Genomic DNA, 14,619 nt, shown 5'->3' with positions numbered 1-14,619 from the left:
ATGGCAGCTGGCAGCCATTCATAGAAACCATAAAACTTAAAGCTCTGAAGGCCTTAGAGTTTGAGACATTTCCCCATCTTCTAAGGATGAGGTCCTGATCAGGCACTATCTTGTCCAAGATCATGTAACCAGTGGCAGAACCAAGCCTAGAATCTGGGGCTTCATTCAGATGAGCAAACACGGGAGTGTGTGCCAGGACAGCCTCAGTGCAGAGTCTTCCGCTCATAGGTTCTCTGTCACTTTGTACTGTAATAACAGCCAGGGACTTGCTAGTGTCGTTTTGTGGTCATTGCATTCCCCCTGTTAGAGTATAAACCTTGGGAAACAAAACATCAGGTTTTATTTATCTTTACATTCTAGAGGACCATGGGGGTTGGAGCACTTCCACTCTAGGCCAGGCCCTGCCACTTGGCAGCAAGTTATATAAATTTGACTTCTCACATGGTCACCTAACCTGTCTGTAAGATGGGGTTTAGTAATGTCAGTTCTGTGTATGCTGTGGGATTATTTTGAGTGTTAAATAAGAGGATAAGTGTGAAAGTACTTAGAAAACTACAAAAGTTGCAAATATGGTACAAGTTTTATATGTAATAATGTTCTTTGTATTACTTGATTTTTTTTTCAGAAGCTATAAAAATAACACCCTGAAACACAATTCAGTCTATGAAGCTATGGTTCCCTTTTTTTCTCCATGTTTGCTATTCATTTTGTCTACAGCGTGGATCCTTCAGTCACCTTCAGATATTTTAGAGATACATCCTAGAATATTCTACTTTATGGTTGGAACAGCCTTTGCCAATATCACAGTAAGGTTTTTTTTCTTTTTTTAAATGTTTATTATTTTGAGTGAGAGAGAGCACATGCAAGGGAGGGGCAGAGAGAGAGAAAGGGAGGGAGAGAGAGAATCTCAAGCAGGCTCCTCGCTGTCAGCGCAGAGTCCGACATAGGGCTCGATCTCACTAACTGAGATCATGACCTGAGCCTAAGCCTGGAGTCAGATGCTTAACCTGAGTGACCTAGGCACCCCAGGTTTTTTTCATTTTAAGTCATACCTAAGGAATATATGACAAATATATGACAAAATGTGAAAATTGGAGAGATCTTTAGTATTAAAAATAAACATTTTAATTTAAAGATATTTTACAGTAGAAACTTGAAAGAGTAATAAAGCCAAACAACAGAACATGCTGGGAATTATTTTGTCCTTTTCCAGATGGCTGCAGATCTAATGATGAGGGAAGCTGACAGGGGTTTTTGAGAAAACTCACACACACACACACACACACACACACACACTCACACACACACTTTTAAATCAGCTAATTTTTTTAAAATTAAAAACAGGGTGTAAAAGCTTTGTAATAAATACAACATATTTTTCAAAAGCCCTTTCTTGGTGCTGGCCCAGGAAGACAGCAGACAGGAGAGATCAGATGCCGTTGAGAAAAGACCCTCATGGTCCTGACAACTAGGGAGTGTGTCCCCAGCTCTGGTCAGGTCCTTAATAAGTGTTTACTTAATAAGTTAGCCACCAAGCTCGTGTCCATGTGTGTGGTATGCATTCATTATCACCAGTCCGGCTGATTTCCCAGGGCTTAAAGATCCAAAAATATTAATACATTGTATTAAAAAATTATTTCTGAAGTAATAAAAATAGATTTGAATAAGGTATTGAAAGTAAAGGCAGCCAGAGAGGTTTTGAGGTGTTAGTATGACAATACGACGGAACTGGAGATAGCATCTCTTCGTCACCATAAAGAAATGTAGTTGCATGGAGCTCTAAAAGGCTATTTTGAGAGAGTTCTTTTCAGATTGTCACACCATCTTAAAATCGGGAGAAATTCCCTTTATCCGAACTGTTACCTACTGGAAGAATGCCCTGTACAGCATCCGTACTAAATTATTTTCTGGCCTTGTCTGACACATACTCTGGGGGCCCAGGGGTTTGGAGGTGGGGGTTGGGGTTCAGTTGGGTTCCTGAGCAGTTGAGAACTAGTGAACTTAATAACGTGGTGTAACTGGAACACATTTAAATGTTGGAGTGACTTCTTTTGAAGTGCTTTGCTAATTAAATTTTCATTTTTTTTTCCCTCCCTAACTTCAAGTGTCAGCTGATTGTCTGTCAAATGAGCAGTACCCGGTGCCCAACTTTGAATTGGTTGCTGGTTCCTCTTTTCTTGGTTGTCCTGGTCGTGAACTTAGGAGTAGCCTCTAGCATTGAGAGCGTTCTTCTGTATACCTTAACAACTGTTTTCACTCTGGCCCACATCCACTATGGAGTACGAGTGGTGAGTCTTCTAGAGCAAAATTGTTTGTTTGGTTTTTTTTTTTTTTAATGTTTTATTTATTTCTGAGAGAGAGACAGCATGAGAAGGGGAGGGTCAGAGAGAGAGGGAGACACATAATCTGAAACAGGCTCTGAGCTAGCTGTCAGCACAGAGCCCGACGTGGGGCCCGAACCCACAAACCGTGAGATCATGACCTGAGCCGAAGTCGGATGCTTAACCAACTGAGCCACTCAGGCACCCTTGTTTGGTTCTTATAAGTAGTAGAAAGGTGATGAAGGACAAATTTCGAAAGAAAGTTGCTTATGAAAGTAGCTGGAAGAATTGGGATAGTCCCTATATATTTTGGATAATATCCAGGTACATAAGGTACTGTTTCTCTGATGAATAGGTTATAGTAATTACAAATAATTTTAAAGCTGGATAATTATTGTGAAGAGTTCTTGTCTTTAGGTAGAAATGTAAACTTTCTTGGTGAATGGAATTGTACACTCTTGTGTGCTTTTAATTATAGGAAACCAAATAATCCCATCTGATGATTATATATTTCTATACTTTTTAAAAAAGCTTATTTATATATTTTGAGAGAGAGAGAGACAGAGAGTGTGAACAGGGGAGGGGAAGAGAGAAGGAGAGAGAGAGAGAATCCTAATTCTGACATGGAGCTCAAACTCACAGACCGTGAGGATCATGACCTGAGCTGAATCGGATCAAGATTCAAGAATCAAGAATCCGATGTGCAACCGAGTGAGCCCCCCAGGCGTCCCTCTACACTTGTTTCTTTAGCTTTAGGGTTTTTTTTTTATCAGGGGAATTATGGAAGAGAATGGATTTAGGAATAGGAAGTATTTTGCAAACGTTAATAATCTCTTCTAAAAAAAGAGACTGGTTTCAGGGCAAATGGACTAAGATAGATGTAATAAAATGAAAATCAGAACCATGAAATTTACTTTCTTTTCCTCACACTTTAACATTCTAATGATTCTGTATATTTTAGCATGGTCTTATAATTACGGTTTTTAATTGTTGTACAGTATTCCATCAAGGAGATTACTTGATAATTATCCAGTTTACTTAACTATGATCCAGTTATTTTCATCATCTAGGTTGTTCCAAATTTTCACTATTACAAATAAGATTGGAATAATAATAACAACAATCTGGAATATTATATTTTTCTCTATTTTATTTTCTGAGGATAATTTCAGAGCAATGGGGTTATGTAGAAGGGTATTTATGTTTTCATGGCTCTTAAAATACTGCTTTTATTTGGTATGCTTGTTTTGAAAGGAACTCTACTGTGATTCAGTTTGAGACACATGTCTTCTATTTTAAAATGAGCACCTAGGGGCACCTGGTCAATTAAGCATCTGACTTTGGCTCAGGTCATGATCTCACAATTCTTTTCTTTCTTTTTTTTTTTTTTTGTTTTAAATTTTTTTAAACGTTTTTATTTATTTATTTATTTATTTGTTATTTATTTATTTCTGGGGGAGGGGGGTAGCATGAGCAGGGAAGGGTCAGAGAAAGAGGGAGACACAGAATCTGAAGCAGGCTCCAGGCTCCGAGCTAGCTGCCAGCACAGAGCCCAACGCGGGGCTCGAACCCACAAACTGCGAGATTATGACCTGAGCCAAAGTCGGACACTCAACCAACTGAGCCACCCGGGCGCCCCATGATCTCACAATTCTTGAGTTCGAGCCCCACGTCAGGCTCTGTGCTGACTATTCAGAGCCTGGAGCCTACTTGGGATTCTGTGTCTCCCTCTCTCTCTGTTCCTCCCCCACTCACGTTCTGTCTCTCTCTCAAAAATAAACATTATAAAAAAATATTTAAAGTGAACGTACCTGTATTGCTTGAGAACTGCTTTATACCTTGTACATGTTGCTGAACTTAGGGCTCTTCCCTTTGCATTCTCCCCAAAGCAGCCTACGTTTGTTAGAACAAAGTAGATGAAAAGAAAAAAACATGACATGAGGACATAATCACTTATGTTTTTATTTGTGCATACTTAACGTGTATGCTTTATTTTATATTAACACTCTTAGGCTTTTATTTTATATTTCATTGGTCACATGCATGAAGTAGAATATAGTTGTAAATGTCTTTTATAATTTTACTACAGCCCTTCACAAGGATGTCTTTAGGAAACCATACATACACCAAACCAAACCAAAAAACCTTTTTCTTTAAATTACAAAGGCAGTACATTTTCACTGTTAAAAATCTGGAAAATAAATAAAATTGAAAGAAGTTCTAGGAACATGTTTTGTCTGTCTTTATGCTCTCTTAACCACTTTACAACTTCTAACCAGAAGGTAAAACTTGCAGGCTACATAAAACTTTCATTTGAACTATTGAAATATAAATAATAGCAACAGAACTGGAACTTTGGTAACTGACACATAACCAAGGTCTTGCCTACCCACTAGGGATATCCTAAGCAGTGTGGCCTAAATGCCTTGAAATGTAGAGATCTGCTTTTATACTGTTTCATCAGGATTAGGAGTGATTATCTAGAAATGCTGTAAGCAGCTGAATATAGTCTAACCATATATATAAATATTTGACCTACTAAGATATTATATGTCAACTAACCCGGTAGACTTGGGTGTGAATCTGGGTGGTCTGGAAGGCTCTGGAAGAAATTCTAGATTTGGGACCTAGGCAGACCCATGTATAAGGTGTAACCCTCCCAGGGTAGTTCTGGTATTCTCTAGAATTCTATAGCCTTCTAGCTCTGTAGGCATCCTGGTCCACAAAAGCCTCTTCATTATTTCTGCCGAGTTTTGCTGTGTCGGTAAATTGTTGTCCCCAGTGGGTGAATTCTGTGTGCTTTTAAAAAATAATTAGGAATGTATTTGTCACCGTCTCATGTTCTGGTTTTCTCTAGGTCAAGCAGCTGAGCAGTCATTTTCAGATTTATCCCTTCTCATTGCGGAAACCAAACTCGGATTGACTAGGAATGGAAGAAAGGAGTATTGGCCTGTAATCTACAGAAGGAAGTACTGTAAATAAGATGCTTGTAAATATTTCATCCATCACCATTGAACTAAACTGATCTACTTAACAGACATGGGAACTGAGTGTGTATAGTACTTGGACAGCAGGAGTGATATGAATGATCTGAACTTACGGAATTTTGGACCTACTAACTCCCATCTTACTTTTTATAAAACCATGTGGCTTTTTGGTTAGGCAAAATGTACTTTAGACCAGCAAATTGTTTTAGTGATTTTAGCTTCATGAGTCCATAATGTTTTGGTTCCTACAGAGTTAAAGATGCTTTGTTTTTACTTTTGAAGCCCCAAGATCGGTTTAGGAACACTGATAGCGTTAAGAAAACCACAAAATGTTTTCACATTTGATACTGCTTCACTAGTAGGTCCTTAGCTGTGGAAGTTATCGGTAGTCCAGTACTAATATAGGGAGAGGATGAGGGCAAGGCACTGTTAGCCGGAGATGCCAAATGATTACAGAGCAATGTGCGGTTGCCAAATACTGGTTTCTCTTTCCCACGGAAATGCCTTTTGTCCTCATGTGCTAAGAGAGCTAATATATATATTCAGATCCTCTAGTATTCTGGCTCTCTTTCTTGGCAACAGATCTTGATGAATGGTTTAATTTAATTTAATTTTTAAAATTATTTTAAAGTTTATTTACCGAGAGAGAGAGGATGAGGCTGAGGGAGAGGGAGGGAGAGAGCACAAGCAGAGGAGGGGCAGAGAGGAGGAGAGACAGAATCCCAAGCAGCTCCACTCAATTAGCGCAGAGCCTGATGCGAGACTCAAACTCACAAACTGCAAGATCATGACCTGAGCCGAGATCAAGAGTCGGTTGCTTAACTGGCTGCACCACCCAGGTGCCCCGGTTTAATTTTCTTTTAAAGAAAAATATTCTATTGAGACTTAGTAGAGAATGGATCGTAATTATAGCTCACGCATTAACATGGTTCATCGTTTAAATGTGGTATTCTCCCCCTCAGCTGCGAGTTGCTGAGATTTGGTGCCTGCGCACTCTGTCTGATGATATGAATGCATGTGACAGTCCCAGTCTTACGATAATTCCTCATAAGGAACACAGATAAACTTCTTTACAAGAGAAATATACTATGGAGTTATGAATCTCACGAACCTCACTATGAATTACTGCTATGAACCTCACTCCGAAATTAGTTTTCTGATTCAGTTTATTCTTCCGTCTGTCTGTCCATCGCCTGTCTCTTTTTTGTGGAGGAGAGAGTGCTATGTTTTTTATTTCATACAGGATAAAGGAGTAGAAATTCCTTCTTCCCTAGTTTGCCCACTTCCCCAGTTGAGGAAAACTTTTGACATATATGCCTTACTTAGTACCTACTCTCTTTAAAAAGACTTGGAATAATTTTTGAGGTTTGCTGACAGACATAAAAATCCCTTTGACTTCAATGTGGTTGTTTGATAGATGATACCTTCTCACGAATGTGGATATTTTCTTTCTTTTTGACATTGTCTCCGCTTAGTTTTGTGGTGGTGAAATTTACTTGCTGATTTTCTTTTTTTTTTTTTTCCACCGAATGAAGGTTGTGCTTGAATGAAGAGTGTATCTTAAACCCTTTTTTTTTTTGGATGGATTGCACTTGGATAAAATGGGCACCACTGTGTTGATATGTAATTAAACTCTTTACCATTATTTATGAATGTGACCATCGTTAAATTTAATTATAGTGTATTCCTTTTTGAATTTCAGTCTGCTGCTTTGTAAAAATAACCATGTAATTGATACTTCAGTTTTTAAATTTGTAAATTCTAATCACTGTCATCCAGTTTATTAGAAATGAGGCGTCCAGGAGCTAACTCATGGTTCTGTACTCATTTTTAAAAATGGCTCGTAAAGGTTAAGGTATATTTGGTGACTTTTTCTGAGACCGAAAATAGGTGAGAAATTGATGCAGGGAAAATGTGGGTAATGATTCCATGTTAGTAAATTGCCATCATGGAGGTCAGAGAAGGAACAAATTAAGTAACGGTAACTATTTTTTGTATACCTTGTTCTTTGTCATCTGTAAAATTGAACTGGATCAGGTGTTATTTTGGGCTGGGAACAAAGCTTCCTTCAAAGGTTTCTGAGCTAATCATTTTACTGTCTTGTTGACCTTGTACACAGAATGAGATTAATATGTATTATATAAGAAAAGAACTGATAAATATTTATTAAATGACAAATTTGGACCACAGGCTTTCTTCGCCTTGCACAGTATAGTTACATACACACCCTTTCTGCCGTAGGGTCGTGTCCTGTACTTCCGGGGCTGTTTTACCTCAAAATGTGTTTCTGTTCTTTTTTTCTATTGCATCAGGTTTATTTGGAATTGTTTGTGCCTGTTCTGTTTCCCTACAGTGGTAAAGAATTATGCTATAGTTTCATTGGCGCCGTTAGATGAAAGAAAGGTGGCTGTCAACAAGATAAAAGTGAAGCTGAGTTAGTGTTTTGGAATACTGTGGACTTGTAAACCTTTAGTGTCCCGCTGACTTCTTGGTTTAGTCGCCATCTTGAAATGCATCTTGAAAGCCCCCATTTGTCATGTAGTGATACAGCAGCTGAGGCAGGACTTAGTTACACATAGCCCTGAGCCTTCGTCGTGCTGATTACCATAACATTTCTAAGGTATAAATATAAATATAATAGATATTTTGGACTTCTGCATGATATTTTGGGGGTGAGTCGAGCACCCCTGCCTTTCTTCCAGCATCCACTGAGCTGCCTTTAGGGGGCAGTGACATGGTTGGCCACACGTGCACGTTTTCCGTCCACTTCAGAGTAGTGTGCCATAGCCAGGCCAGACGTTTGCTTTGTGTCTCTGCTGACCGGTCAGCCAGACCTGTGAGAAGTTTCTCGTCAGGTTATGGTATGAAAAATGTCCTTTCGTGCTTGACAGAAAAGATTTCCCTACATTTGAGGGGGGCATGGGATAGAACAACCTTTACCTGAACAGAGTATGTTATTGCCTGCTTTCCCAGTCCTTTACTAACACTCATGACCTTGAGTGCATTGCACAGTTTAAAATTGTCACAAGTTATGTCAGCAGTCGGTGCAGTTCATGAGTTTTAGTCTCAAGGGTAATATGTAAAAAATAAAATCGTCCTTGGCATTTTAATCATACCATGCTTAAAATACTCTTTTAATTCTAAGTTTCAAAAAGCCCCGTGCTGATTACGGTCTAGAATGTTACAGTACTACAATCGACATGTCGTTCATTCTAGTATAGAGGCTTGAGGAAGAGAAGTATATGTCTAGACTTGCCCACATTCTACATAGGTACCAAAAGAGCATTGATCATGACCCAGAGTCCGGGCTTTGCAGGAATATGCAAAAGAAACAGCAGGCATAGGGTCCACTTAGTGCCTAGTGATCCTAATGCAATGCAGAGTTTAAAATGTTCACATTTCAATTTAAATCGTCATTCCTCCACTAATTTCAAATTCAGATGTGATTTTGGAAGCTTCCTAAGTGTTCGGTTTTCAAAGAATTTATTCTGTAGTCAGTTGAAAACCCTTTGGAATGTAGCTTGCTTGCCAAAGTAAACTTTGATTCTATCACCTGTGGAAAATATAAAGGTAAACTGAAGGTGTTCGAGTCAAAGGCTCCATTGCCCTTTATATTTTAACTAGAAGCCTGTGTGTAATTCCTCCTTTCTTTCAACTTGCCACCACCAAGGACCGAGCTGCCCGCTTGCTTTGTTTCACCTGGATCTTGCCACATTCCAGCCTCCGCGGTTGCCTTAGATCTCTTTGCTGGTCTGGGACTGGGAGCGTGCGGGAGGCAACAGACTAAAGCCGATGGGCAAGAACTATTGGCTGTGGGTCCCCCCAAAAAGCCAAATCTTTGGTTGTGTTGATTCCTGTGTTTGGAGTGGCCTTTAGCTGTTCTGGACATGACTGAGTACTCTGTGGGAGATTTGTGAGGTCTGATTAGAATTTTCTTTGTCCTGTGAAGCGTCTGTGTCAGGCAGCGTGCCCTTTCGTGAACACCCTGTGGGTGAATAGCCTTCCTAAATTAGCTGCCAGTACTAGAACCTTCCAGGAGGAACTGTAATTAGTATGCTGCATTTGGAGCACTTTGACATGTATATTTTAAGTGACAGTTTTAACAGGCAAATGGTGTTAAACCAATCACTGTGAAACTTGAAAGTGTGATGCTCTCTACGTTTTAGGAAGCTTAAGTAAATTTCTGATTTTTCTTGTATTAATTATGTAACCTGTGTGATTTGCATAGTTTTCACCTTTGACAGTGCCACAGATAACTGACATGTTGGCAGGCAGTTACATGAGGGTATCTGGGAAACCATGTTTGTTGAGCTTTTCCAGAGAAAGTGGCAACATGTTACCCTCTTCCTTGAGTGAAGCCGTGGGAGCAGGATATACTGGCTGAGTCCTTGCAGGGTGTTTGCAGTGCAAAATGAGCCTAACCTTGCTTTTACTCCACATGCTAGTAATCTGCTTTGCTCTTTAATAAATACGCGTGAGAGAGTCATCTAGCTGATTTTTCAGGTTCGTTTTTAGGCAGATCTCTCTTAAGACAGAGAGATCTTAAATGAGCTAATATTTAGGGAAGCCAAAAATGTCCTGTCATTTTGTAGCCTTCTCACAGGTGGCCTGAGTGAGGGGACTGTGTTGCATTTGGTCAGAAAGGCCAGGTTCCCAGAATTGGAAAGTGGCACCTGGACTGATTTTAGAATCTTTTGACCAGGGCTTCTCTCTGTAGGAAAGTCTGTGTGGCCATAACAGAAGGATTGTCTGGCCTTCTATAGACCGTTCACTCACATTGTCTTACTCTTCACAGAATCATTTGGAGAAAGGTAGGCTAACACAGAGTGGTGCTGTTTTTAAAGCTTGTGAATTGTATCAAGGCCTTAGAGTACCTAATGCTACATGGAACTTAAAGCCAATATTATAGATGCCAGGATTGGCAATGCCTGTGGCTCTTCGACTAAAGTCTTCTCTTGAGCAGTTTCTATGGGTAACCAAAATAGAGTTGATTTTGGTTTTTTATTAAAACATACACAGTTCGCCATGAGCCCTAGATTCTTTTATTCTTGACAAGCCCTTTTTAATTCTAAGGAGTAAGTTCTTGACCTTACTTGGAACACGTTTAGTTAGTACTTGATGTTACTAACCCATTACTGGAGGAATTTTCATTTCTCAAGATCTATGAATGCTGCATTTTAAATCTGAGTTACTGGTATCATTTGGTGTCAGACTTTAACACCTGCTGATGAAAACTGCCCACAATATTAACATTGTAGGTTATGTTGCTTGGATAACTTAAACCCAGTTAGCTTTCGGGAGACAAAGACCCAGCTTCATGTAATGTAGCTCGTTCCAAAATGTGCCAGGAAAGCAGACTTCCAAATTTCAGTTGTTTTACAAAAGTAGCATTTCCTCCGGGTCATGGGGGAGGCAGTGAATTCTTGCCCCATTGCCAACTCCCTGACACCTACCTTGTCCCCTCCTCCTTCCCCAGGACAAAATAGTTTAAATTTGTAGCCAACTATAGGAAAAGAAATTGCTACTTTTCTGAATAAGGCTTCATGCCCTGTGCCTAAGGATAGGTGGGTGGCAGGAATCTTGCTGACTCGGTTATTATATTGCGTAGCTTGGCCCGTGGCCCCTTTGCAGTGTGCTTTCTGTAGACCAGGGTGGCCCCACCCCTTTTCAGGTACCCATTAACACCACCACTCACACAACTGGAATGTGTGTGCAACAAGCAGGATATATTAGTAAGGTCAAGGGGAGCACACAGTCTTTCATTTCTCTTTAGTTGAGCATCTTCATAATTGGTTTGTCTAGAGCTCGCTGTGTACATGGTAAATAATGTGGCATTTTTATCTGGTTATGTGTGGTGTGTGTGCATATACATATTTAATATGTACAAGTATATTTTCTGCATATCTGTGTATGATATATTCATCTATACATGCAGTGCACTTTTGATTATCTGCAAAATGGTACACTCATGTTAGCTCTGTTCTTCCTGTTGACCTAATCAGCACATAACCTGTAACTCTGAAGCCTCTTAAGCCTCTAGAGCCACCGTCTTTCCTACTTGCAGTTCATCTCAACCCCCAAGGAGGGCTCTTGTGAAATATATCACTTTCTGTTTCCCTTTCATCAGGGATTGTGAGACAGAAAGACAGGTTTGGAGAAAGAGAGCTGCTTCCGGCAGGTTTGAGACTTCTGGCTCTGAGTGGCGATGGGGCCCATTCCTGGCCAGAAGGCAGCCCTGGAGCAGTTGTGCCCCAGAACTTGATGGGGGCAAAGATCTAGCTCTTGTAGAAATGGGGCTTCACAACTTGCTTAGAAGTTCCCTAGCTGAGTGTTGCAAAGCCTTAGGTAACGTGATCCACAAACAGGTCACAACTGTGCATTTCACTGTTCCTTTTGCATCGTTAGTATGTATTACCGTTCCCCGTTGCTGGCCCCGATAATCAAGCACTGACTTGCTTGATTATCCACTTGCCACTGGACTGTAAGCCTTGCCTTCCGAACTGGATTTCTGTTAATTTCTGCTGCTATGAACCCCAAGAGGAATGCAGTAGGTTTTAATTTAAAATTGTTTCCTTCTATTATTGATAAATATTTATTGTAATAAAAAGAAAAGAGTAAATAATTTTTAAATCCTTGTGACTGTCTTCAGATTGTCTTTATTTTTCCTTGGTAGATGCAAGAGGGGAGGGTGCTCTGAGGGAGATGAGTACTGTCTGGCCACTTGCCCCAGAATCATTGGTTATTTTAGAGCAGCACCGTACAAGGTCGTTTGTTTTGTGCTGTTAAAGAATGATCAGTTCTACAGCCCTGGGACTTGATTCAGAAAGCCGAGTACCAGGCAGGTGGCGGTAACAGCTATTCATAGTGTCCTGCCCTTGACTTCCCCGGAACCGGGTGCTGGGCAGTATATGACGATGACTGGGTGGGTCATGCTTCAGTTAGTAAGGCCTTCTACTTAGGCACATTTTCTTACAGAAAATGTACGGAGTCAGTTTCCCAGGCTAATTCCACTAGAGTCTAATGACACACTCGGTACGCCTCAACTTTAGTTCAGCTTATAAACCATAAGCTTTTATTTTAAAAACTCCTGTTTTCTAACATTCCTTCTGAGAATATCTCCTATCTTCTACATCAGAATTGGTTCCCAGCTCTGGCAGCAGACATTGGAATGTTTTTTTCTGTAATGGGGTTTGAAGAGGGTGAGGGGAAAGTACCCCGTATTTTACCCCGGGGCTGCCTCTCCAGCGGTGCTTTGAATCCCCTGCCCCACCCAGCCTCTCGGTTGCCCCCTCAGTTCTCCCTGCCCTTCTGTCTGCAGACCTCGAACACCTAGCGGGTACCTGACACTTAGCAGGCACGTACTGGGTAAGTAGCTCGGACCCTGGGCCTCCAACGTGTCTTACTCTTCTTCCTGCTTTGCATCTTATCTCCGTGCCCACAGATTTCCTGGAGGAAAACTTGGTATCTGCTCCTCCCACTTTCCTTTTTGCTTTCATTCCGAAAGTCTCTCCAGACCTCCTGAACTTCGAATGCCATGACTGTTTCTTAGTCATGTTCAGCTTGGCAAGCTTTGACCCAGGGCAAGTTACTTATTTATTCTAAGCCTCCAATTCTTCCCTTGTAAAATGGGATTGGTAACATGACTGTGCTCATGCATGTGTGTTGTGAATGATGCTTGGAGCTAGTCAGCACAGTGGGTGGTCTAAGGTATGTGCTCAGTTTCTACTAACACCTACGTCTTTATTTATTTATTTTGGCCTTTGAACTTTTCCCTAAGCCTTATGCTCTACTCAATGACTTCTCTTTCCTTCTCTGTACCATCCTTTGTACCTTTTGTTGTCACTACATGATGATGGTGAGGCAGTTCTAAAAATAACTTGACATGAATAAAATAAGATTGCCTTCTGAGAATCTCTTAGTAAAATTCACACAAATCAGGAGACAAGCATAAGCCAAGAAATTATGGAAATGTCTGATGAATCCCCAAACCCCAATTAAGGCGATTTGGTGTAATCTTCTGGATGTGGAGATAAGTATGTGACTTGACTTAGTATACTAAAATCTAGTCAGTGTATCATTTTTCTGGAAAAAGATTGTACATTGAAGGTAGGTGGCCAGTCTGTAGCCTAGCAAAGGAAGTCCATGTAGCCAGAAGGGTTTGCACGTATCACCCCAAACTTACCCAGGGATGGGGGTCAAAGGACTTCACCTACCTAGTCTTTGTGGCAAGTTATACCCACTGTGGGCCCCTGAGTTCATTAGAGCCAGTCGCACAGCATCGAGAAACTTGCCAGTTATACTTGGATTCCCTTGTAGATCGGCCACAGGCATATGCTGGTCACAAGTCAGAAATAATAAGCTTTGGGCGTCAGTTGTGTTTCCTGCTCAAATTAGGGTATCCTCTCTTTCTTTCATGAGCTTATTAATGGAAGTCAATTCTCATTTCAACTCTGCTTTTGGAGCGTTGCCCACCAGAGTGGACAGACTCGGGATGCTCGTGAGTCATCATGGCAGACGGCACCTACGATCTCCCCCAAATCCCTCTCACCCGTCACATTGGCTTGCCGCAGTCTCTTCGGGACTTCTTGTTACGATGCTTAAAAAGAAATAAATAAACTTCATTTTCTTTTAGGATGTCAAAAGTGATTTGTGTTATTTGTAAACTTTTTTTTTTTAGAATAGAAAATTAAAACCACTCGTGGACCCAACACCCAGAGATATCCACCACTTTGTGTTCTTTTTCTTTTCTTTTTTCTTTTTTCTTTTCTTTTCTTTTCTTTTCTTTTCTTTTCTTTTCTTTTCTTTTCTTTTCTTTTCTTTTTTCTTTTTTTTGCCAAATCGAAGGCTTTATTAAAGCACTATAAATTTGGGCAAATTTCTACATTTTAATTCTTTCTCCCCCCCCTACATTTTTATTTGAATTCCAGTTAACATGCAGTGTACATGTGATTCTATGAATACAGTGATTCCACACTTGCATATAATGCCTGGTACTCATTGCAAAAAATACAGTCCTTAATCCCGGTCACCTGTTAACCCCCTCCCCCACACACACACCTCCCTTCTGGTAAGCATCTGTTTGTCCTCTGTATAGTTAAGAGACTGTTTCTTGGTTTGCCTCTCTCTTCCCTACCCTCCTCCCCCAACTGCCTTTGCTTGTTTGTTTTGTTTCTTAAATTCCACATGTGAGTGAAATGATACAGTGTTTGTCTGACTTATTTTGCTTAACATAATACTGTAGCTCTATCCATATTGTTGCAAGTGGCAAGATTTCATTATTTTTTATGGCTGAGTAATAATCCATTGTCTAC

The 14,619-nt window shown here is 40.3% G+C and overlaps 1 protein-coding gene across 2 annotated transcripts in view; it reads left to right on the top strand.

Annotated features, from left to right (window-relative positions):
* The window catches only part of SELENOI (selenoprotein I), a 39,385-nt gene extending 33,589 nt beyond the window's left edge, over positions 1-5,796 (top strand). Inside the window, exons 8-10 of one of the 2 annotated variants that reach the window (XM_039238339.1) lie at positions 626-806; positions 2,106-2,288; positions 5,179-5,796. In XM_039238339.1, the coding sequence (XP_039094270.1) occupies positions 626-806; positions 2,106-2,288; positions 5,179-5,277 (463 nt within the window). In that variant the 3' untranslated portion in view covers positions 5,278-5,796. Of the gene's footprint in view, positions 1-625; positions 807-2,105; positions 2,289-5,178 lie in introns of those variants that run through there. The other variant, XM_039238340.1, reaches the window with a different exon arrangement.
* Positions 5,797-14,619: the final 8,823 nt, after the last annotated feature.

Source organism: Hyaena hyaena, unplaced genomic scaffold (assembly GCF_003009895.1).
Source record: "Hyaena hyaena isolate Hyena2069 unplaced genomic scaffold, ASM300989v1 scaffold_138, whole genome shotgun sequence".
Lineage (NCBI taxonomy): Eukaryota > Metazoa > Chordata > Mammalia > Carnivora > Hyaenidae > Hyaena > Hyaena hyaena.
Note: the sequence above shows the minus strand (reverse complement) of the source record. Positions and strands in the feature narration are given on the sequence as shown.